This window comes from Tamandua tetradactyla, chromosome 10, assembly GCF_023851605.1.
Source record: "Tamandua tetradactyla isolate mTamTet1 chromosome 10, mTamTet1.pri, whole genome shotgun sequence".
Classification (NCBI taxonomy): Eukaryota; Metazoa; Chordata; class Mammalia; order Pilosa; family Myrmecophagidae; genus Tamandua; species Tamandua tetradactyla.
Genome location: NC_135336.1, coordinates 20,134,655 through 20,160,500, shown reverse-complemented (window position 1 = coordinate 20,160,500; position 25,846 = coordinate 20,134,655). Strand labels below are relative to the sequence as shown.

Genomic DNA, 25,846 nt, shown 5'->3' with positions numbered 1-25,846 from the left:
GTAGGAAAGACACGGGTCTGTTATCTGACAAGGGCACAGCAATGTGTTAAATACCATAGCAAAAATGTAGAGGGTCAATCTTTAATTTGATAATGTGTATTAAGAAACCTTAAAAAAAATCAAAGAAGATCTAAATAGACAAAGACACCATTTTCATGTTGTTGAGATGTCATTTCTCCCTAAATTTATCGTAGATTCAATACACTCCCAATTAAAATTCCAGAGGGCTTTTCTGCATAATTGACAAGCTGATTCTAGAATTCATAAGGAAAAGCAAACAATGAAGAGTAGCCCAAGCAATTTTGTAAAAAAAGAAAAGAAAAAAGTTGAAGGACTCTTATTATGAGGTTGAGACTTATCTCAAAATGGATCATAGACCTAAAGGTAAAACCTAAAACTATAAAACTCCAAGAAAAAAAATAGGAGAACATCTCTTGCGATAGAGATTTCTTTGATGGGATTATTCATATAATTTAAAAGTGATGTATTGGACTTTATCAAAATGAAAAACTTCTGCTCATTAAGAAAATGAAATGACAAGGGATGACTGGGGAAAACATTGGTAAAAAATTTATAATAAAGGACATTTTCAGAAAATATAAAAGAGCTCTCACAACTCAATAATGAAAAAACAAATAATTGAATTTTTTAAGTGGGCAAAACTTTGAACACTTTACTCAAGAAGAGATTTGGATGGAAATAAGCATATGAAAGGATCATTAGTCACTAAGGAAATGTAAATTAAAACCACAAGGAGATAGCTATTATGTAACTATCTAATAGCAAACAAACCCTGATAATGCCAAGAGCTGGTGAGGATATAGAACAACTGAAACTCATAAATAGCTGATGAAAGTACAAAATGGTTCAGTAACTTTGGAAAATAGCTTGATATATTCTTATAAAGTTCAATATATTTTTACCATTAACCCAGTGATCATGCCCTTAAGTTATCCAAGAGAAATTTAACTTATGCTTACATAAAAAACCTCTCTGAAAATGTTTATTGCAGCTTCAGACATAATCACTCAAAACTAGAAATAACTCAAATATCTATCAAATGGTAAATAAGCATATTGTGGTAGATCCGTGCTATGAAATATTACTTGGCAATAAAAAAGGAATGACCGATACACACAACAGATGGATGAACCTCAAAAACATTATGTTAAGTGAAAAAAGCCAGACTCAAAAAGGCACTTACTTTCTGATTTCATTTATATGATATGTAGGGAAAGACAAACTATAAAGACTGAAAACAGATCAATGACTGCCAGAGGCTGAGGTAACAAGAAGTTCTTGACAACAAAGGAAATGAGGAAACTTTCTGGGGTGATGGAAATATTCTCTATCTTAACTATGGGGTTGACCACAAGCTTTATAGCTAAAAAAGATGTATTTTACTCTATGCGAATTATACCACAATAAACCTAACTTAAAAAAAAAAAACACACTTGAAGTATATATCTTTTGACTCAGTTATTCCACTTCAGGGGAGCCTATCCACAAGAAATATCTAAAACATATACAACAGTATTTTTACGAATAGTGAGAAAAAAGAAAGACCTGAATTTTTTACTATGGGAACGATTAAGCAAACTGAGATATCTATTCTACAGCCATTAGAAATTTAGCTCATAGAAAGTATGAAATTATGTATAAATATATAATATAAAGTGAAAAACAAGTAATTGTAATGAGATTACAAACTATATAAAAAGCAAATATAACTCCCAATTAAAAAAAGAATAAGAAAGATTGAGACAAAAAACACCAAGATGTGATTGGGATTGTAAGCAGTTTTTTCTCTTTTTTCCATCATTTTCTGAGCTGTCTTTACCAAACAAGAACTACTGCTGTAAAACCAGGCTTTGGATACAGGCTCTGTCATTTAACTTTTCCTGTCTCCATTTCTTCCCTGCCTCTCAAAGTTCTTGTGAAGACCCAAAGAGTGGTGGCAGCAAAGGGATGGGACAACTTCTCCAAGGACTTGGGTCCCCAGAGAAGGACCTTTGGATTCTGTAGCTGCCCCTAACTTCCTGGGTAGCTTTGACTAGACTATATGACACCTCAAAACTCTTTTTTTTCTTATCAGTAAGACAGGAATACTAATACTTAACATTTACTGAGCACTTTCATTATTCCATCTAATCTTCACTACCACCCCTGTGAAGTAGGTAACATGTTGCCTGGGTCTTACATATGAGGAAAACAGTGTTCAGAGCGATTAAGTAATTAGGTCACTCATCTAGTAAGGGCCAAGGTTCAGATGACCTACTTGTTCACCACAAAGCTAACCTACACAGTCATACAGGGAGGGAGGAGAGGGGGGTGCGGAGGGAATGTGTGGGTGTTTGTGTGGGTGCTAAAAGGGATAATTCCCTTTTATGCCTGGTACATAGTAGGTTTCCAATTAATGACTGCTACAACCAAAATAAATGACTGTTGAATTTGAAAGTTGCATCTGAAATGAAAACAGCTCCACAATGAGCAGCGGCACAGATAATAATAATTTCGTTTTCTCTGAAATGGGCTTTTGTTATGGAAATAATATTGAACTTGGCCCAAAGGTTGGGCAGCAGAAAATGAGTCAGGACATGCTCATTCACACAGGCTTTAGGGCTTGGAGCTTTTACAAGTGGTGACTCCATGGAGCATTTACATTAGAAACAATTTTCCTTACTGTCTGTTTGACTGGCAGAGCTGTCGATTCTGAAGGCTTAAGCTCAGCATTCCATGTTTGGGATAGAGAGCATTAGTGAGAAAGAGGGTTTTTTTTCTTTTTTAAGAAAAGGGAAACACTGCAAAATGGAGTATAGCAAGGCAGGGGATGTGCAGATAAGGCTGAGTTCAATTCTCTGCTTCACTCTGAGCATGGGTAGCTGGGCTAGTCACATCACCTCCCTTAGCCTCTGTTCCTCTTTCATTTGTAAAATGGAGATGATCCTACTTTGCAGGATTGATGCCAGGTTTAGAGATGATGTATTAAAAAGTACTCAGCACCTAAAAGTGAATCTATGATTATTTCTCTAAGACAAGTAATAATTTTCACACTTTCTCTCTGCTCCTTTCAATATTTGATGTTTAAGAAGCCACAATTGTCAGAGGGAACTATGAAGAATTGCTTACTGAGCAGTTTAAAATCTTTGCATTAATTAAAACCACAAGGAGATTCTACTGCACATCTGTTAGAATGGCTAAAATTAAAATGGTACATGCACTTCAAAAAACAGTTTGGCAGTTTCTTAAAAAGTTAAACAAACACCTACCATATGATTCAGCCATCCTATTCCTAGGAATTGACTCTCTTAAAAAGAAAGCATATCCCCATGCAAAGACTTAAACACGACATTTATAGCAGCTCTATTTGTAACAGACAAAAACTAGAATCAACCTAAATGTCCATCCACAGCAAATGGATAAGCTAACCGTCATTTATTCACGTGTATATCCACAAAGCAATAAAAGGAATGAACTGATACACTCAACAACATGGATAAATCTCAACATAATCGTGCTGAGTGAAATAAGCCAGATTTTTTTTAAAAAAGAGTATATTTTGTATATATTTAATATTTTAGGAAACACAATTGACGTATAAGAAAACAAAACAGATTAGCAGCTGCCTGGGATAAGAGGGGTAGGAGGGGCAGGAAGAATTCCAAACGGGTACAAATAAACTTGAAGGAGTGAAGAACATTTATTATCTTGATTGTGGTGATGGTTTTATGGCTGTGCACGTGTGTGTGTGTGTGTGTGTGTGTGTGTGTGTGTGTGTGTGTATGTGAACATAATCAAAATATACACTTTCAATATGTATAGTTTGCTGTATGTCAATTATACTTCAATAAAGCTGTTTTTTTTAAAGCCTTTCTTTGCTCAGAAAAGTCATTTAAATATAATAAATGACATGAATATATGGAAAGCCAATAATGTGCCTGGAATGCCACTTATAAATATTATTTTATTTAGAGTCTGTATCCACATGGTACTTCATGCTTGGGCTTAGGAATCTGGAAAATCCATGTTCAGTCCAATATCTATCACATCTTATCCTTATAACCTTGGGTAAGTTACTTAAGATAGTTACTCATCTAGAAAATGAAGATATTAATACAACACAGGGTTGCTGAGAGGACTAAACCAAATGGAACACGGGTACACAGCTCAGTACCTGCTATGTAGCAGTCAATAATTGATAGCTATTTTCATCATTATTTCCATGGAGTTGGAAAACTGTTACTAAAGCCTATAATCCAGAAGTACACACTCTAATCTTCAGATTGTAGGGTTATGGGTGATATTTATCTCTTTTCTGTTTACCTGTATTTTCTAAATCTTTATACTGAAAAAAGGTAAACCATATTTAAAAAGAAAAAAGAGACAGACCTGTTTATTTAGCTAAGCTTTTCTCCGTTATCTCTCTTCTGAACTCATTGTCCCAAGGAAAGAGTGTTCCTTCTTCTTTGAAGAAATGCAGTCCCACATATCCTATCTCTTTGAAGTATTTGTTCCATCAGTCAGTTTTCTTCTCTGGTTTCTTCTCATGTGTCTAAAAATAAGCTCATGGCCCCTTATAATAACCTTTTTCTTAATCCCCCTACTTGGCCATACTCTCATCACTCTTCTCTCCATTTTTTTAAGGTCGTCTGTTTCCTCTCCTCAATTCCTCATAATCTGACCTCCATTTGACCCCCATTCTTTTTAAGGCAGCAATTCTCTGCCCTGGCTGCACTCAGGCTGTATACGGAACTTTAACAAATATTGATACCCAGAAATTCTGATGTAATGGGGCTGCCACTATGGGCATTTTAAAAACTACCTGGGTAACTCTAATGTACAGCCAAAGTTGAAAACCTGTATGCTCTAAGGTTCTTTCACTAATCTCACTCAGTCTCACTCTCGTAGCCACTCTGTAGTTGCCCAGAGCCTCCTTTAAACCCTCAGCTTGAGGCATTAGCCAACTTTCCCAGCTGCCTCTCTGGCTGCTGGCTGACCCCTCACCCAGCAGTTAAATGAGGTCAAGCATAACACTTTGGCCTGTTGAGCTCTATCCAGGTTCGTGGAGCTACTTGGACGTCCCACAAATCACACTGCCAACCCCCTGGGTTGACTCCCAGATTTCTACCAAATACCAAACATGTCCTGCAGCCACCTGGAACCCAACCAGTCTAAAGCTGCTTGACAACTTTCCCCTCAAACCAACTGTTCTCCTGGGGTTCCCCATTTCTGATCACAAGATTGTGCTGGTTTGAAAATATATGTACCTCAGAAAAGCCATGTTTTAATCCTGATCTAATCTTGTAGGGGCAGTCATTTCTTTTCATCTTTATTCAATATTGTAGGTTGGAAACTTTTAATTTAGATTATGTCCATGGAGATGTCACACACCCAATTGTGGGTGTGATCTTTTGGTTAGATGAACATGTAACTCCACCCATTTCAGGTGGGTCTTGATTAGATCCCTAGAGTCCTCTAAAAGAAGAAATATTTTGGAAAACCTCAGAAATGACAGAGCTGACAGAGAGAGAGAGCCAATAGGAACTTCAGTGCAGAACTGACACAGATGCCAACATTTAGAATAAAGAGACACAGATGTTTGGAGATGCTTTGGAGGCCAGCAGACATCACCATGAGATGTTAAGCAAGCCAGAACCTGGAGAGAGCCAAGGGAAGCCAAGAGATGAAAGCCAGCCTTGGAGAAGCAAAGTGAGGAACCCCCAAAGGAACACAGGCTGAAAGCAATGGAGCCCAGGAGTAAGGGGCCAGCAGATGCTAGCCACATGACTACCCCACTGATGGAAGTGTTTCTGACCCACTGGTCTTCTTTGAGTTAAGGTATCTTTCCCTGGATGCCTTAATTTGGCCTTTTTTATAGGCTTAGAACTATAAACTTATAACTTATTAAATTCTCCCTTTCAAAAGTCGTTCCAGTTCTGGTATATCACATTCTGGCAGCTTGCAAACTAACACAAGGACCATCAGATCCTATCTAGAAAATTCACCCAATAGCACCTGTTCAGTCCTGACCTGTCAATTCTCCTGTATCGTCTCTGCCCAGAACCTAGGTTAAGCCAGAGTCTCTGGACAATGCTACACATGATTTGCAAAGTTTTGCCCTTTCCTTTCCACGCACTCTAGGTAAGCACCAAAGCCAAAGACACACCTCTCTGCTGGCCACCAGCCAACATTCTTGCCACTCCAGAATGATGCATTCTGTGAAACAAGTTATTCCAACTTCTTTAAGTGGTAAGCAGGTTACATGGGTGGGTAACCAGGCTGTGTGAAAAGCAACCAACTGTGTACTGTGAACAGCCCAGTATCTCTAATTAATTCCAGCCAGATCCCAGGAGGCAAACCCTCTAGTTCTGTGGGGACCAATCAGTGCAACCAGGGCTGGGACAGTACATGACATTCTCAGGATAGAAACTCAGTAGAAAATCGATGCCCAAACCTCAGCTCTGTCCTCAGAAGGAGCAGAGATCTTGAGCGGAGGGAACAGTAAGGGATGCAAGACCCAACCTCGAGGCTAATAAGAGCCCAGTCTGGCATATATTGAACACACAATAAATAACGAGTAAGTGAATTCACAAAATTGGGGCAAGGTACCAAAGACTTTCCCTCATAACATCCAAAAATCTTCACTCATACCATTCACAATTCCACTAACTACTTAATATGCTTTGGAATCTAACAAACATTTTTTAAGTCTATAAATATAGGAAGCATTAAGAAGATATCTTAAGTGAAAACATGTTTAATCAGATTACTTTCCCTCTGTTATTTGGGTGAGATCCAGCAGAACCAAGGAAATTTAAGTAAAGATGATGAGCAGGGCAGTGGGAGCTGGGGGTTGCGGGGGGGAACCAGGGCAGCAGTGCAGGAGGGTTACTGGGGAAACTGAGCAGCCAAGCTTTGAAGTCAAGTCAGCACTAGACTCTGTGGAATGGAGAAATGCAACAGTCCGTGCAAAAGGGATGCAGGAACAGAGATGGAAGACCAGGACTTCCTGCTCTTTGAGAACATAAATAAAATTTGGCTCCTCTCCAGAGTGAAGACAGACTTGCCGCCTTGTTTACCTCCAACATCTGACCCCAGAGAGCCTCGCGATTAAGAGGAGAGAGAAAAAAGCGATTATTAGATGACTTGGTTTTTCTAACGTGAGGGCATAAGCCTCCAGCCTGTGGAGCATTTTGGTTCCTTGGGTTGAAAGGAGTCACTCTAAGTGGTTGCAAGTTCTCACAAAGGAGGAAGGCCACTTGGGGCCAGGAGGCCCCCACCCCTTCATCTCCCACCTACACCACAGTCTGTCCCTGGGTCCCCTTGAACAGCTCCCACCCACCTGGACTTATAACACATGGTAAGATGGCTCCCTTGGGGATGGCATTGGGGCCAGGGAGAGATTTTCTAGGTACCATCTCAAGAGAAGCTGTGCTTAGAAAGCAAAATGAGCACGTAGAGTACAGTTCACCATTACGGCAGCCAAATACAAATGCAGCTTAGAGGGTGCACTGCTGAAAACCATATAAGACAGACTAGAGAGGGTTATACCAGGAAAAAAGCACCAGTGAGTTACTGGGTAGAAAAATAGACTTAGGAGAAATATGCAGCCCCTGAAGTTTGGAAGGAACTCCAGAAATTGTCTAGTCCAACCTCCAACCCGGTGCAAGGATCTCTCCTCTGGCACCCCTAACTGTGGGTAGGGCGCTAAGGCACACACTCAATGCCAGAGCCCAGATCCATGGCTGAGATGCTCTCCTGGTTAGAAAATTCCCTGTGGCTACCCTAGTTCGACCCCTGCAACAGTCAGAAGGAATCCCCTTTCTAGGATTATACAAGGTCAACAGCATGTTCCTCGCAGTCGGTCTCTCCTGTGAACCTTTAACCACTCCTGAGAGGATGTGGTTTCCACACTTGGCACCATTCACTCACTCTCTTGCTATCAGCATCTCTCTTTTTTATTTTATTTTATTTTTCTGGTCATGAAACAAATTTATTTCATTATATTTTTCATAATAAAAATAATATGTCCCTTGATAATTCATGAGAATGACACCTAACCTCTGTGGTTTTTTCCCCCAAAACTCACAATCCCAGTCTAATCATGAGCAAGACACCAGACAGACCCAAACTGAGGGCTGACCAGCACTCTTAAAATGGATAAAGTCATCAAAAACAAGGAAAGTCTCAAAAAAGGTCACAGTCTAGAGGAATCTAAGGAGTCATAGTGACTAAATGTAAGGTGAGATCCTATCAGCATCTCTCTTAAACACAGTCCCCTGAGGCAGGCAGCATTCCCTGGACGTAGTATGAGCCACACAGAGGGATGTAAGGTTAGGATTGGGACTCTCTAGGACCCTGAACTAGCTCTGGAGCACAAGTGCTGCTTTTGGCAGCTAAATCTCCTGACTGGTTCATATTAAGCCCATGGGTCCCCAGATCCATTTCATAGTAACTTGTTTACACACATGGACTGCAGTGGAGCGTGACAAGTGAAACGGGCAGGCTCAAGGATACCCCTATGGGAGAGCACAAGAAAGAGCCTAGAACACCAATTCCTGAGAATTCGAGTAAAACTGTCGTAGAAAATACGGGTGCATATCTGCCTGAGTGTGGGCTGGCTCGGTTGACTTTGGCTTGCCTATGTAGAGACAAACTCACAATGCTGACTCTGGAAAACAGTCCTCAAACAGAAGGGACCCTTAGAATAAGGATGCCATCCCAGGGAGGGAATTTCAGTGAGTATAGAAACACCAGCTTTCAGTTACTAGGTTTGCTGAACTGGAGGTCAATCTGTCCATGAAGATCAGGGCAACCTAATTAAAATTAACAGTCACCCAAATGAGGGCATTCTCAAGTCAGGTGTCAACACAGCTCACAAGCCCCTGGTGTCAGTGAAGAGTCAGCAGCTACATACTCTCTCAACTGCTGGAACAATCCACCCCGTGAAAAATACTGTCTCACCACAATGTTATCTGTTACAGCCTGAGAGAACAGAACCAAAGGTTCCAAGACACCCTCTGAATTATGAATGAGAAGGCAAATATCAGAGTTCCCATTTCACAGATAAAGAAACCAAGCAAAAAAATTAGCATGCTCAATCCAAGGGCTGGGCTTTGATCATTGCACTGACCTTGGAGCAGGATGAGTGTCTCCTTGGAAAATCACTAGGGTGTCAGAGCCATATCATAACTGTTTCTGATAAGCAGGAAACTTTCAGCTCCAGAGAAAAGTGTCAGTCCTGTTCTACCATGGGCAACTAAGTAGTACAGATAATTGCGATGGTTCCTTAGACTAGGAAGCACACTCTTCCCCCTTCTCCACTCCTATGTGACCTCAAAAGATGGCAGGAGAAGCTCCCCAGCTTTGGAGCCAGATGAGTGGGTACAGTTTTCATCTCTGGTGCTGTCATTTCTACCTGACAGACCTTCACAAAATTACTTACCCTTATTTCCCTCAGTCAAACCACCTTCAAAGGACTGAGGGAAATAAGCCCTGTTATGTGCTCGGCAGAGAGATGAGCTCTCAAAAAGCATTCATTTGATCAATGGCATCAAGCCTTGCAGAAAACACGCAGGGGAGGGGGAGGGATGGTTTAAAGAGACCAAGGGGACCCCGTAAAGGGTAGGAATGCTGCAATGTATAATTCACCATTGGCAGCCCGAGGAGCTGGTCCTCCTGTAGAGTCTGGCTGGTGCTTAGCTCCTTGTACACACATCTGTCTTCCAAGTGGAACGATGTCCACAGAGATGGAGCTGTGGCATGTTCCCCTAAAGTCTTGTGCACACACGAAAGACTCAATGGATTTTCAAAAGTTAAAATAAACTGCTTTGGACATTTGCTTTTGGGGCAAGCATTAAAAGGGAGGATAGGTTTCAGGGTGGAAATGAGAAAGGAAAGGGGACCAGCCAGGGGGCAGATCCCACAGCAGATCTGAGTCCATTTTGAGGACTGAGCAGACTTAATTCCAATATAGCACATAAGGGAAAAACAAAGTTAGATTTTTTCTGTGATTGGCTTACCAATTTTTGCTGCCATGCAAGCATGTTTCCGTCACTTTATAACAAAAACATGTTCTCATTAGTAATCTGTTTTTCCTGCTTCCATCCATCCTTCGCAATGAAACATCTTTAAAAAAAAAATCTGTTCGGTGGTTAAACTTAATGAGGGCAAAACTGAAGCACTTCTTTCCATAAGGAAAAGAAATCTTGGCCTGTGACTCAAGATATAAACATTCACCTTAAATTTAAACCCCAACAACATAGAGCAGAACATTTCTTCTAATGTAGACTCCAAGGTTGGGTCTAAAGTGAAGACCAAAGTTAGGACTTTAGAAGGCTGGACTATATAAAGTTCCATTTTTATAGGAGAAAAAAGTCAAATATCAATGATTTCACATGGTTCAACCGAATGTTTACTAACAGGTTGTTTTCCTTACCTTCTAGTGAATCTGCAAGCTCTAATCAGATCCCTGAGGGTAAGAACATTTTAAGTCTTTCTTTAGTTTTCTCCACCATACCGAGCACATATTAGACATCTAACAAGTACTTGAGTTGTAAAGCACAGACAATAGAATTACTTCTAGTTCTGTTTGACGGATGTATAGGAAGCACTGTAGATGACATAGAGATAGTCTGGTTTGATGGGAGGTGGACAGGTTGGAGTCAGGAATACCTGGTTATTTCTCAACCTTGGAAGCATAAAGACATCTGTGTGAACAGAGCACTTATTTATTTATCAGATTTACCGAGGACTTGTTACATGCCAGGCAGTGAGCTCAGTGCTGGGAATATACAACGAGAGAAGACACATGGTTCCTGCCCTTAGGGAGCTTTTCATCTCAAAGGGGAGACAGACATCACTCAGATAATGGCTCAAATGCAAAATAAAACTATAACAGGGAGAGATGTGACCAAGGCCCTGGTGCTCAGGGTGTCAGGAGAATCAGAGGAGGCTTTTCTGGCCAATAGACAGTTAAGCTGAGATGCAAAAAGCAAGCTGGCACAGGATGGATATTAAAAAGAAATGCAGATGTATTTTCTGCATGATTTTTAGGTAAACCTGCAAATTCTCTAATCAATTATCAAACAAGAAAATAATTAAAATAAATACCAGAGGAAGAAAAAAAAAGCGGACTATAGGGGAGAAGTTTCCTCTAAGCACAGGAAATAGCATGTGCAAAGGGCTTCACATGAGTCAGAAGCACTGGTTCAGGCTTTCCTGCTGTCTCCTTTTTCCCGCCGCCAAATGGAAATTTCAAGCAATTAGGAGCCCCTAACGTGAACGGAAAAACTGGTGCCATCCCCAAGTATGGAAAAACAGCCTTATCCATTGAAAGGGACCTAAGCTTTCCCCGGGCTGATACTTCCCTACCACCTTCAGCCAGGGAACCCCCCATGTGTGCAGACAGCTTGCAAAGCAGGGGGTAAAAATGTGCCCCTGGAACTGGTTTACCCTAAAGGACAAAAAGAGACACACGTTCTCATGCAGACCTTGCTGGAGATACTGAACAGTATTTCAGCCAGTTCCCATCCCTCACTTCAGAGCAAGCCGCTGTGGCAGGGCTGTGAAATCCTCCGTGCTTTCTACCAGCAAAACAAGGAATCCACAGGGTCCTGGAGCTGAAATGTCACCTAAAGACCACAGCCACGGAGTGACTCGAAAGTGCACGGTGAACCCCAAACATCTGCGAAATAGAAGGCCAAGGAGAACCCGTACCACCCCCAACAGGGAGGAGGGACTGAGGCCCTGCACACACACTCAGCCCCGAGGCTTCGGTGGGCCACAAGGAAATTCACATTTTAACGGTGTTTGGCAGACACTGAAGCAGAGGAAGAGCCAAACAAGTTGGGATTGGCTCAAACCCTGGAAATTTGTGGTGCAATCTGCTCGTAGAAGCAGCTCACACATGCTGAGACATATCAAACCAGACAGCAAGAAAACAACACAGGGGAGTCCCTGCAGGTGACACGGAAGCACCAGAGGGGGCTGCCTTCCTCGGGGACAGAAAGGCAATTCCCTGCATTTCTCAACGCATTCTTGGAAAAAATGGCCCAAGTCTGAGGTCTAAAAGATATCAGGTATCAAGATAAAAGAGACCAAATGAACTCTGCTGGAGGCCAGGACAGCGAGGGCACAGAAGGGAACCAGCTGCACCTGACTCCAGTGATGGGGGATTTCTCCACCCTTTACAGGTACCCGCAGCAGCTCCTGATGGGCCTGAGGCCAAGGATACAAAAACAAAAAAGCAAAACCATGGGCTCTAGAGCAAAGGCAGGCAGGCTGTAACCAAGCCCTTTGTGAGACACAGGACTGCCAGGCACAGCTGGAAGGCATTTAGAGCTTCTCCAGCCCCATCCCAACTCCCCACATTTTCCAGATGTGCATGCTGAGCCCTGAGGGGTAAATGGAATTCCAGGAGACAATAATTAGCAGGGGTGGGGAGAGCTTAAATCAGACCAAGGTAACTCTAAATTCAGTGTTCCTTTCTCTACCCTGCACTGCTGTGATTTTCCAAAGCACCGGATCATCGGTGAATGGAAGGAGGATGGGCTTTAGAATCAACCAGACCTGGTTCAAATTCTACCTCTTACTAACCATAAGTGTAATTAATCCCTGTGATACTCAGTCTCCTCACCTGTACAACGGGAACAAGTGCTGGTTTGGAACCGTATGTACCCCACAAAAACATGTTCTTAAACTTAATCTATTCCTGTGGGTGTGAAATCACTGTAATTAGGCCATTTTGATGAGATTACTTCAGTTAAGGTATGGCTCACCTCAGTCAAAATGGGTCTTAATCCTATTACTGGAGTCTTTTATAAATGGAGTGAAAATCAGACAGAAAGAAAGCTACAGAAGGCAAGAAGCTGAAGGTCAACAGAACCTAGAAGAGAAGGGAGAGGCCAGGAGAGGCTGCCATGTGCTTTGCCATGTGACACAGAGTCTAGGACCAAGGATCACTGGCGGCCAGCCCCAGAACACCAGTCTTCGGGAAGAAAGCATAGCCTTGATGATGCCTTGATTTGGAACTGTTACTAGTCTCAAAACCATGAGTTAATAAATTTCCATTGCATGATATTTGCTTGAGCAGCCCAGGAAACTACAATAACCACCAAGACGCTGTAGGAATATTATGATAATCAGAGATAATGTATCAAAACATCTGGTACACAGTGGGTGCTCAAGCAAGGGTGGCAATTATCATTTTGTTTAGAGAGGTCCACAGAATATCTATTCCCATGTGTGCTGGTTTGAAAGGAAGTATGCCCCCTAAGAAAAGTCATGTTTTAATCAAAATATCATTTCATAAAGGTAGAATAATCCCTATTCAATACTGTATGTTTAAAACTGTAATCAGATCATCTCCCTGGATGATGTGATTTAGTCAAGAGTGGTTGTTAAACTAGATTACGGGACGACATGTCTCCACCCATTTGGGTGGGTCTTGATTGGCTTATTGGAGTCCTATAAAAGAGGAAACATTTTGGAGAAAGAGATTCAGAGAGCAGAGCAGAACGGAATAGTCATAAGAAGCAGAGTTCACCACTCAGTGACCTTTGGAGATGAAGAAGGAAAATGCCTCCCGGGGAGCTTCATGAAACAGGAAGCCAGGAGAAGAAGCTAGCAGATGACACTGTGTTCACCATATGCCCTTCCAGCTGAGAGAGAAACTGTGACTGTGTTGGCCAAGTGCCTTTTCAGATGAGAGAGAAACCCTGAATATCATCGGCCTTCTGGAACCAAGGTATCTTTCCCTGGATGCCTTTGATTGGACATTTGTATCGACTTGTTTTAATTGGACATTTTCTTGGCCTTAGAACTGTAAACTACCAACTTATTAAATTCCCCTTTTAATAGCCATTCCGTTTCTGGTATATTGCATTCCAGCAGCTAGCAAACTAGAACACCATGTAATCTTGCCAGTAGTAAATTGCCCCACCAGCCCCTCTGCAGCTATGGTCTCCATTATAGATTAGGATGCACTTGCCCATGGAAGAATAGGGATTCCATTCATGCTCAAATGTACTCACTGTGTACATTTACTTTATTTACTTAAGCTTTATTCATGCACCTACTTCTGAGAGGACATACAGCACTTTAACATTTTAACACACAACGCAAAATTAGACAAGCAAGATTACAACAGATCAGAGGCTAAAGGATGTGGAAGATAAATGCTAGAGCACTAGAAGCCAAGACAGAAAGGGAAATGCACTGGATTACATTCTCTGAATACCTGGACAAAGCAGTCAGTAGGATCTTGAGAAGCTAGATCTACCGAGCCAAGGTCAAATGTGCAAGTTCTTTAACCTGAGAGCTGTAAAGAACAGCAAAGTGGTACCTGGCAATCTGGAACACAGAGCTCCTTCCAAATCCCTCCCCTCCCTCGCCCCCACCACTCCCCCACCCCACCCCCCATCAAGGCCAAGGGCACTCTCTGTGTTGGAAGACAAGGAAAGCAGCCACAGTTCCCATCTGAACTTCTCATCACAGTTCCACCTGTACAGTCTGAGAAGAACAACTTAGAGTCAATGCTCAGAAAGCCCTGGGAGCGCAATAAAAGTAGTCATGGGAGAAACTGCTATTCTAACCAAGGAAAAATATAAACAGGCTCAATAGGTTACTGGGTAAAGATAAGAAATTAAACCCAGTGGCTTTCTCTCTTTCCAAATCCAGCCAGGTTCAGCGCCCTGGAACAAATTCCTGCACTGATGAAAGAGGCATCCCTTAGCAATGTGACATGCTAGGGAAATACAGCAACACAAAACTTTTACAACTCAAAACCCACAGAAGTATGATGCTAAATAAGAACAGGTAGTTTTCTTCTTTATACACAGAGCAGCTTTCCAAGAAACATAGAGCAGGCCATAGACGTGGGATTTAAAGTCAGTCATGTGACTATTCCTTACCCCTCATTAGTTGATATCTGTCTACCCTTGGGAAACCAGACTGAAAATGAAACTAGAACAAAGAGCTCCCTGTGGCGCTGTGAGATAGAATCCGTCTCCAAGGGCATCGAGGAAGAGGAAGCAGAGCGTGCACCGCTGCAGGGGGACTATCCGGCCAGTGCCAGCCTTTACCAGGCTCACATCCAATTCTAGGAGCTTCCAGGCCTTCTCGCTCTCTTACATTCAGTTTGCAGGAGGAATCTTAAGTGGAAGAGCCTTTAATCTGGGCAAATCAGGACCAAGCAGGAAACTCAGCAAACAAGGCAAGGCATGCTTAGGACTTGGGAAAAAAAAAAAAAAAGATACTTTAAAACTCTAACTGCCATTGAAATAGCTCCAAAGGATAGCTGGGGTATGCTTCAGACAATGGAGGAAAAAGTGGTTGGATGAAACAAGATTGGCTATGAGCTGAAAATCGTTAAAGATGGACAATGGGTACATGGGGCTCGATTTCACTATTCTCTCTACTTCAGTATGTTTCCAATTTTTCATAATAAAAATCATACACATTCATTGTGGAAATTTAAGTAAATATAAAATAAAATCACGAAGGGAAAAATAAAAACCACACATTATGTTATCACTGGAGACACACAATCCTATCACCTACCTTTAACATTTCGGCCTATTTATTTTCCATATATTATTTTCTTTCTTTTGTTTGGAAAACTGCATCAGACTACCCATTCTGTTTTACAATCTGCTTTCCATCTCCTCTTAATTTATCTTTAAATATTCTTTAATGGTATGATTGCTGCGTGGTCCTTCATCAAAAGTAGGTCAGATCAGAAGATTTGAAAGCAGGGGTGTTAACAGACACTTGCACACCAATGTTTACAGCAGCATTGTTCACAATTTCCAAAAGATGGAAACAATCCAAATGCCCATCAACAGATGACCGGATAAGCAAAATGAGGTATATGCATACGATGGAATATTATGCAGCAGTAAGAACTGAGGTCCTGAGGCTCATCTGTGACAACAGATGAACGCTGAGGACATAATACTGAGTGAAATAAGCCACACAAAAGGACTAACTAGAATATGTAAACTCAGAGTCTTAAAATATAGAATACAGGACACCAAGAAATAGATAGAAGTTAGAGAAAAGGGAGTGGTGACCTAATATGTTCAGAATGTATAATGAGGCTGAACTTAAAATGTTTGGAAATAGATATGGGGTAAGGGTAGCTTGTAAGTGTGAATATAAAGAATAGCGCTGTATTGTAGGTGATTTTGGTTGAAAGGGTTGTTTTTTTTTTTTTAAAGATTTTACAAGCCTTATAAGTCATAGTTTATTGAGCCTAGGATGGAATTTAATATATCATCATGGTTCTGGAAGTTCCCTCCTTTTTGTCTGATATAATCTATAGCTTTATTTACCCTTAAACCAAAAAATTTTAGATATAAAAATGAATGGGCAGAGCTCCCCATTGGTGCCCCTGAGTCCTTGCCTCCTGGGTCTTGCTTCTTGTTTGCTGCATGGTGGTAGCATTCTCACTTTCTCCCTCAGAATGGCAACAAAAAAACCCTATAGCTCAGATGCAGCTTCATTCAGTGTTTTAACATGATTACTTTACAATTAGGTATTATTGTGCTGTCCATTTTTGAGTTTTTGTATCTAGTCCTGTTGCACAGTCTGTATCCCTTCAGCTTCAATTACCCATTGTCTTACCCTGTTTCTAACTCCTGCTGGACTCTGTTACCAATGACATATTCCAAGTTTATTCTCGAATGTCCGTTCACATCAGTGGGACCATACAGTATTTGTCCTTTAGTTTTTGGCTGGACTCACTCAGCATAATGTTCTCTAGGTCCATCCATGTTATTACATGCTTCATAAGTTTATCTTGTCTTAAAGCTGCATAATATTCCATCGTATGTATATACCACAGTTTGTTTAGCCATTCTTCTGTTGATGGACATTTTGGCTGTTTCCATCTCTTTGCAATTGTAAATAACGCTGCTATAAACATTGGTGTGCAAATGTCCGTTTGTGTCTTTGCCCTTAAGTCCTTTGAGTAGATACCTAGCAATGGTATTGCTGGGTCGTATGGCAATTCTATATTCAGCTTTTTGAGGAACCGCCAAACTGCCTTCCACAGTGGTTGCACCCTTTGACATTCCCACCAACAGTGGATAAGTGTGCCTCTTTCTCCGCATCCTCTCCAGCACTTGTCATTTTCTGTTTTGTTGATAATGGTCATTCTGGTGGGTGTGAGATGATATCTCATTGTGGTTTTGATTTGCATTTCTCTAATGGCCAGGGACATTGAGCATCTCTTCATGTGCCTCTTGGCCATCCGTATTTCCTCTTCTGGTAGGTGTCTGTTCAAGTCTTTTTCCCATTTTGTAATTGGGTTGGCTGTCTTTTTGTTGTTGAGTTGAACAATCTCTTTATAAATTCTGGATACTAGAACTTTATCTGATATGTCATTTCCAAATATTATCTCCCATTGTGTAGGCTGTCTTTCTACTTTCTTGATGAAGTTCTTTGATGCACAAAAGTGTTTAATTTTGAGGAGGTCCCATTTATTTATTTCTTTCTTCAGTGCTCTTGCTTTAGGTTTAAGGTCCATAAAACCACCTCCAGTTGTAAGATTCATAAGATATCTCCCTACATTTTCCTCTAACTGTTTTATGGTCTTAGACCTAATGTTTAGATCTTTGATCCATTTTGAGTTAACTTTTGTGTAGGGTGTGAGATATGGGTCTTCTTTCATTCTTTTGCATATGGATATCCAGTTCTCTAGGCACCATTTATTGAAGAGACTGCTCTGTCCCAGGTGAGTTGGCTTGACTGCCTTATCAAAGATCAAATGTCCATAGATGAGAGGGTCTATTTCTGAGCACTCTATTCGATTCCATTGGTCGATATATCTATCTTTATGCCAATACCATGCTGTTTTGACCACTGTGGCTTCATAATATGCCTTAAAGTCAGGCAGTGCGAGACCTCCAGCTTCGTTTTTTTTTCCTCAAGATGTTTTTAGCAATTCGGGGCACCCTGCCCTTCCAGATAAATTTGCTTATTGGTTTTTCTAATTCTGAAAAATAAGTTGTTGGGATTTTGATTGGTATTGCATTGAATCTGTAGATCAGTTTAGGTAGGATTGACATCTTAATTATATTTAGTCTTCCAATCCATGAACACGGTATGCCCTTCCATCTATTTAGGTCTTCTGTGATTTCTTTTAGCAGTTTTTTGTAGTTTTCTTTATGTAGGTTTTTTGTCTCTTTGGTTAAATTATTCCTAGGTATTTTATTCTTTTAGTTGCGATTGTAAATGGGATTCGTTTCTTGATTTCCCCCTCAGCTTGTTCATTACTAGTGTATAGAAAAGCTACAGATTTTTGAATGTTGATCTTGTAGCCTGCTACTTTGCTGTACTCATTTATTAGCTCTAGTAATTTTGTTGTGGATTTTTCTGGGTTTTCTACGTATAGTATCATATCGTCTGCAAACAGTGATAGTTTTACTTCTTCCTTTCCAATTTTGATGCCTTGTATTTCTTTTTCTTGTCTAATTGCTTTGGCTAGAACTTCCAACACAATGTTGAATAACAGTGGTGATAGTGGACATCCTTGTCTTGTTCCTGATCTTAGGGGGAAGAAAGGGTTGTTTTTTTGATTTTTGTTTTTGCATGGGCAGGCACCGGAAATCGAACCTGGGTCTCTGGCATGGCAGGTGAGAAATCTGCCTGCTGAGCCACCATGGCCTGCCCTGAAAGGGTTTTTTAAGAGTCATGTATGTCACCGATTAACACTACAAATTTAAATAAGTACTTGCATGAGCTGGTACAAATGTATGACACTGGTTCAAAGAATTAATGATACAGTGGTAGGTAGGGGGAAAAATACCTATAGCAAGCTATGGACTATAGTTAACAGTAATACCCTAAAATGATTTCATCAACAGTAACTGGTATTCCACACAAATACTAGGGATCAGTAATAGGGGGAGATAAGGGATATGGGGTACTTGGGGTTTTCTTTTTTCGAGGTTATCTGATAATTTTCTCTTTGGAGTAATAATGAAAATGGCCTGAAAGTGAGCGTGATGGTGATTGCTTTAAGTGATGATACTGTGAGACATTGAGTGTACAATTTGGATGGAATATATGATAAACGAACATATCTCAATAAAATCTGCAAAAAAAAAATGTAGGCCATAATCTATTTCCAATTTTTTTTTTTGCTATGATAAGTAATGCTTATAAGAAAGATGACTTTAGTTTTAAACAGGATATTCAAGTAGGAAACAAATTATTTGATAGGTACCTGGATATAAACTAACAGCACAAAGGAAAAGAAAAGATGAAGAGAGAAGCTGGTGGGTGGTAGACTGCAAAGTTTTAGCAATTATTAACTTTCCTTGATGCAAAAGCCATCATGGGGAGTAAGAGAAAACCTCAACAGATAAAAAGCTAAAATATGCTCAGAAAATGCCTCCCAATCAACAGTAATGCACACACCAGGGCAAGGCAATGAGTTAAAAAAAATCTGCTACCATCTCCTCTGAAATGCCTAAATCCTGAAATAATGGGTTTTCGAAGGAGGAGAATGTTTTTATAGATGTAGGGTGGAACCGGATGTCTCTGAAGTGCTGGAGTGGGTTTCACGGCTACTCGAAGATCACTGTGGTTCAATCATGGAACCATGCCATTCTGATTCATCTAATTAAATAGAATTAATATAACTGGACATTGCTTAGGCCTTCATTGGGTTCTTAAGGCTTTGGGCTTAATTGGGTGCATCTCTAAAGCTATGATTTCCTCTCCTGAAAAAAAAGAAAATCCGTAACATTCTCAAGGGGGAAATGACTAGGATCCAACATCTTCTCTGCACAATTTGTTCCCTGTCAAGAAGTGGAATTTGGCTGAATGTCTATGAAGACAATGCCTCATGCAATCAATATCTGAATGCCAGTTAAAAACATAATTTGAAAATTTATAAACCATATATTTTGTGAAGCATTTGAAAGACTCAGAGCTGCACACATTCTAGCTGTGCTCCATCTGGCTTTTTCGAGCTGCTAAGAACCCCCAGGGGCCTCTGAGTCAGTAGCGTGGCTGGACAGGGATGTACCGCACCCCCACCCCGGGTCTCTGTGGGAGGGGCCGAGGAAGGAGTGACCCACAGTGGGACAAGAAGAGGACTACAGGAGAAGGCATTGCTTTACTTCAGATTTTTCCTTCCCCTTATCCCTCTCTAACATTTTGTGTTATTTTATTTCAGAAAAGATAACCTTGGCTCTCTTAACATCCGGCCCAGAACTAAGTGGAAAGGAAAAGTGAATGTGTGATGCACTGAATACAGGCTCCCTGGGGTCAGAAACGATGTAAATGGACAAATGAGTGCTTGTCACCTAGTAAATGAGTAACAGCAGGTGGGCAGCCTCTCCAGACTGAGTTCTCACTGAACAAGAGTCTCTAACACCCCCCTTACTGCTAGATCCACCTACATTCTCAAGAAAGCTGCATACTTTAACTACTACAGAGAAATGCTTAATGTATGCACAAAGACTAGAAACATAAAAATTTTAAAGTATGCGTTAGGATAGTGAATCCGAGTGATTTTTATTTTTATCTTTTGTGGTTGTTAATGGGTTATTTCGACCATAGGAAATGATTTTAAGATTAAGTAATATTTTAGTTACATATTTTGCTGAGATTGAAACTTCTCTGAGCATGATTTCATTTCTGACCTAAGTCTATTTTCTCCTTCTTGATTCAAAATCACAGAGAGGTAGGAAAAACTAAATTAATAGAAAGGTGACCAAAAATGAAATACAATTCTCTCTTTTCAGCTGGATTCCCCAATAAAGCAATACAGGCATTATCTTTAAGGTTTACCAAAATCAGGCCAGGAAGCTCTATAAGCATCTATGATGCTTACTTTCCTCCTCTAAAACGAAGCAAAAAGCCAATGTAAAATCACAGGAGAGCTGATTTCTGGCAAGCACAGTATCCTATTGCAAACAGCCACACCCTGAGACAGAGGCATACATAAGCCCGAATCTATTCCAGCTCCAGCTGATTCCATTGCTGTAGACTTCCCCAAGTTTCCAGTGAATTTACCCTCTGGCGCAGGAGTGGACACAAGTTACAGGCTGGGGTGGCTCAAAACCTGCCGTCTCCTGCAGGATGCGCCCGCGCCCGGTGGGGCCCTCTTTCTTGACCTCCCCACGCCAGGACAGGACTCGAGGGAAGCTTACTTTGCAGACAGCCGCCTGGAGCACTGCGTCGAAGCCGCCCTCTGGGGCGTCTCGGTTCCGGGACACCCTCTGTTTCCGGACTTCTTCATTGAAGCTGTCAACTCTGTCTGTGAGAGGCAGTAGATGGCGGAACCCAAAGGATGGGACGCAGTTTGGAAATAACTTGTAACTAGAGAGAAAGAAGAGAAGAGTCACTTTTCCATCACTGTCTCTAAATCTTAACCAACAAAGTGCTCTATGCACTCATCAGGGCCTTAAGAGGCACCAATTATCCAATAAATATTTACCCAGCACTTACATTGTGTCCCTCGGACAGCCACAGAGGAGAGAAGAAACAGAACAGTCCCTACACTCTTTACACTAAGTGTTAAACTGCAGGCAAGACAATACATACCAAGTGCTGAGTGAGTAGTATAGACAAAATCATTCAAAGGAAGTAGAAGCAATAGTAGGTTACTGTGGACAGAGAGAGACTTTGCAGAGCCCTTAAGAGCTATGCGGGATCAGTGCACAGTCTGGGCAGAGTGGAGGGGAAAGGCTTTTCCAGGCTGAGGAAGGGGGGCACAGAGTGAAGGTAAGCCTCGTTACTGTATGAAACAGGCATCTCATGTCAACTCTGCTGTTGCCCTAGGACAAAGTTATCACGTATCTCCTTGCACGTCAACCAACTCAGGGACCATAAAGGTGTGCTAGCACATGATCAGATGCTAAATGAAATAAGAATGAAAATGTTCTTTCAGTTTCTTCATTCATTTATAAATATTGCAATTATTAACTATCAGCTATCCAAGAAGTAGAAACCATTTAGAAACTAATCATCTTCAAATGAAATGCTATATCTGGAAAGAAGGAAGTATTTCACATCAATAGTAGGCTCATACTGTGTCTTTTCTGAAATGTTGGGCGAGCCCTTCTTCCATCTGCAGCAGGAAATCCCAAGTACCACACCAAGAGTTTTGGGGATGTCAGGTCCCAATACCAGTTCTAGGAGTTTCAGTTTCATATCCAGTGCCATTGTATTGCAAATGAAATATATAGAGAGGTTTTACATTGTTCCATGATGGGTACATTAGACAAATGGGGAGAGAGAAGAGTGGTCCAGCCAGAGAGATGAGCATATGCAAAAGCCCTGTGGCAGAAGAGAGCATGGAGAGCCCAAGGAGAGAGGAAGGCTTGTAGGATTGCAGTGCAGAGAATAAGGGGTGAGGATGGACTAAGAAAAGGCTGGGGAGGCAGGCTGGACAAGACTGTGCAGGGTCTGTGATTGTACTAAAAAAGCCCGTCTTTCAGAGCAAAAGACCAAAAACAAGTACTAACAGAGAGACCTGGGGGAAAGGCTTAATAATCCAATTCAAGCCATTTGCAAGCGAAAAGAAACAGGCTTAGTGACTGCTTGGAGGACCCTGTCGACTGCTGCCAAGAAGCAGTGTCCCCAGTGCAGGTCTGGGCAAGTTCCCCTCCTCCATACAAGAGGCAATCTTTGGATTCTAAAGGGTCTCTCCACTCCCCATGCACCAGTCACAACCACATGGTACAGAGTGCCCCACAACAGCCAGCTCTGGGCAGAACCAGCCCTTCTTCCACAGTGCTCACTGAGCAGGGGGCAGCAGCGAGCAGTCGTCCCTAACTTGCTTTTCCTTTGTTTTGCTCCTTCCTTTCCCAAAATCTTCACCAACACGTGGTGCCTGGACAGGACAGAATCTTTTTTAATCAGCAGCATGAGCCACCCAAACTTTTCATTACTGTCTTATTTGGTCAGAAAAAGAACAGTCATGGAAATTACATTTCCAGCTAGAAGAAGGAGCTTAGCTGAGGTTCCCACCTGTAGCTCTTTGACAAATGGATAGAACCAGAAGGAAGTAAATACACCCAAACTCTCACTTTCCTCCAAGCTCTCCCATGCTGAAGGTCGGTGACTTAGGACGGCAGATATCTGTTTACTGTCATGGTCGGTTGGGACAGTTGAGGAAAGGGAGGAGAGGAACAGAGTAATAATTGCTGCTCAGTGAGAAAACCAGAAAAGCTGCGAAAAGCTCAGCCAAATCGCAGCATTTTTTTTTAACCTCTTCCCTTTTGCTCCGGTAAACACCAATAAGCAGATGTATTTTTATTGCAGAGAATTACGATTAAGTAATTAGGAATTAGAAAATGTGTTTGCCAGAGAGAAGGCTTCATTACAGAGGATTCATTATAACAAAATCTGTCGTTTCTTACTGAGAGGAAAACAAATGACTCAATAACCACTGGAATAGGACCTCGCCTGAGACTATTTAATTTAAACCCTGGAAGAGCTGTTTGGGTGGCCTGAAGATCTTCAGGTTTCAGGTTCTCATGCCAGGAGACCCTCCACCCCTCATTTTAGGGGCTACATCTGTGTCTGTAGGGCCCCGTTTAGGGTCACATACAGAGTTACTAAATTAAGAATTATTAATCAGGAAGATAAATATTTATATAGCTGATTTATAAATCTATATTTATACACATACACATACTTAAAGAACCTGAGGGAGTGTGCATTTAAAAAAGTGATCCAAGTAGGAGACTCTATATCTTGGTAAAACTGGAAAATAATCTACATGCTCTGGGGCAATGCTAAAGAACAGGCTGACATTGGAAGAGCACCTCTCTTACTCTAAATACATAGAAATGCTGGAGAAAATGTCTTTAATACGAAGCCAAGAGTAGAACCTGGGAAGGGAAATCCCAGGTATCAGAGATGAAGAGGAAACCATTCAGCAAATGAATAGACCTTTAGGAGAATAAGGAGTGAGGAAAGAGCAGGAGCTCCTGCCAAGAACTCCTGGATATGTCAGGACTTGACAGAGCCCCTAAGGGTTTGGGACAGTTTCCCAATAGGGATGGATGATGAGCTTCAGACCTGTGCAAGGCTGAGCACTGAGACAGGGCTCTCTGCATAGAGCCCAGCACGACAAAGAACTGCCCTGTCACTAAAAATCCGAAATAGAAAAACTCCAGTTACTAACCTGGGAAAGAGGCAAGGACGCTTACCATCCACTTCAGGCCACGAGCAAGATGAATCACTGAGGTGGTTTGGAGCTATGCATGCTAAAAAACATGTTCTTAGACTTGTTCCACTCCTGTGGGTATGAACTCTTAAACGGGATCTTCTGATGAGGTTACTTAGGTTAAGGTAGGGCCCACGTGGGTTGGGATGGGTCTCTATCCTTTTACCAAAGACCTTCTAGGGAAAGCCACAGAGAGAGTGCAGGCCAGAGGAAGCAGCCAGCAGCTGGAGGTCAATGGACCTGGAAGAGTAGGGGGAAGCTAGGAGAGGCTCCCACGTGCATTGCCATGTGACAGAAAAGCCAAGGACCAAGAATCACAGGCTGCCAGTCCCAGGACACCACAGTGTTCTGGGAGAAAACATCGCCTTGATGATGCCTTCCTCGATTTTGGACTTTTCCTAGCCTCAAAACTGTTAGCCAAAAAATTCCTATGGTTTAAGCCAATCCATTGCATGCTTTAGCAATGAGGAAACTAAAACAATCACCCATAAATTTAGCACCAGGCTTGTACTACAAGGAAGTCTAAATTACTTTTTTCGTGGGGGTGGGGTGGGGTGGGGGCAGTGAATGGTCCCAGAATCAAATGCAGGTCTTCCTCACGGAAGGTGAGCATTCTACCATGAACCACCCATGCACCACTAAATTCAGTCCTTTTATGGTGAAGGAACCCCAAGTGAGAATTTAACATGAAAACTAATCCTGGAGGATCCTGACAGCAACAAATGCAAAGCTGCCTTCAGGGATGGGATTAAGGTGGAGAGAAAGTGGATCCTTTAACGGAAAACCACCTCTGATGAACCTGAGCTAATGAAAAGGTAATAAACCCCCTGAGAAACAAACCACCATGAAGGAATGTCAGCAAATTCAACAAACTGAAATAAATCCCAGAGTGATTTGAACAGTGAATAATAAAGTATTTGCAAAGTCCCCTTCGGGGAATGGTGAGAAAGGGGGAAAATTCAACTTCCCCAAGTTGAATTCTTGATATTCTCACAAGCAGTATGGACAACCAAAGCTATAGGCTGAGCCCCCAGTCTTGGGGTCTGTTCATATGAAACTTAACCCCACAGGGGATAGGTCAAGCCTACTTAAAATTAAGCCTAAGAGTCACCCCCAACAGAACCTCTTTTGTTGCTCAGATGTGGGCTCTCTCTCCAGCCAACACAACAAGCAAACTCACCACCCTCCCCCGTCTACGTGGGACATGACTCCCAGGGGTGTGGACCTACCTGGCAACGTGGGACAGAAATCCTAGAATGAGCTGAGACTCAGCATCAAGGGATTGAGAAAACCCCTAGAATGAGCTGAGACTCAGCATCAAGGGATTGAGAAAACCTTCTCGACCAAAAGGGGGAAGAGTGAAATGAGACAAAATAAAGTGTCAATGACTGAGAGATTCCAAACAGAGTTGAGAGGTTATCCTGAAGGTTATCTTACGCATTAAATAGTATCACCTAGTTAGTCAAGATGTAATGGAGAAGCTGGAGGGAACTGCCTGAAAATGTACAGCTGTGTTCCAGTAGCCATGTTTCTTGAAGATGATTGTATAATGATATAGCTTTTGCAATGTGACTGTGTGATTGTGAAAACCTTGTGTCTGATGTTCCTTTTATCTACCTTGTTAACAGACGAGTAGAACATATGAAATAAAAA

General features: G+C 41.6%; 1 protein-coding gene across 3 annotated transcripts in view; it reads right to left on the bottom strand.

Annotated features, from left to right (window-relative positions):
• Window positions 1-25,846, bottom strand: part of ITGB5 (integrin subunit beta 5) — a 160,108-nt gene that overhangs the window by 78,799 nt on the left and 55,463 nt on the right. For all 3 annotated transcript variants that reach the window (XM_077118093.1, XM_077118092.1, XM_077118091.1), the window contains exon 5: window positions 21,168-21,336. In XM_077118093.1, the coding sequence (XP_076974208.1) occupies window positions 21,168-21,336 (169 nt within the window). The remainder of the gene's footprint in view (window positions 1-21,167; window positions 21,337-25,846) is intronic.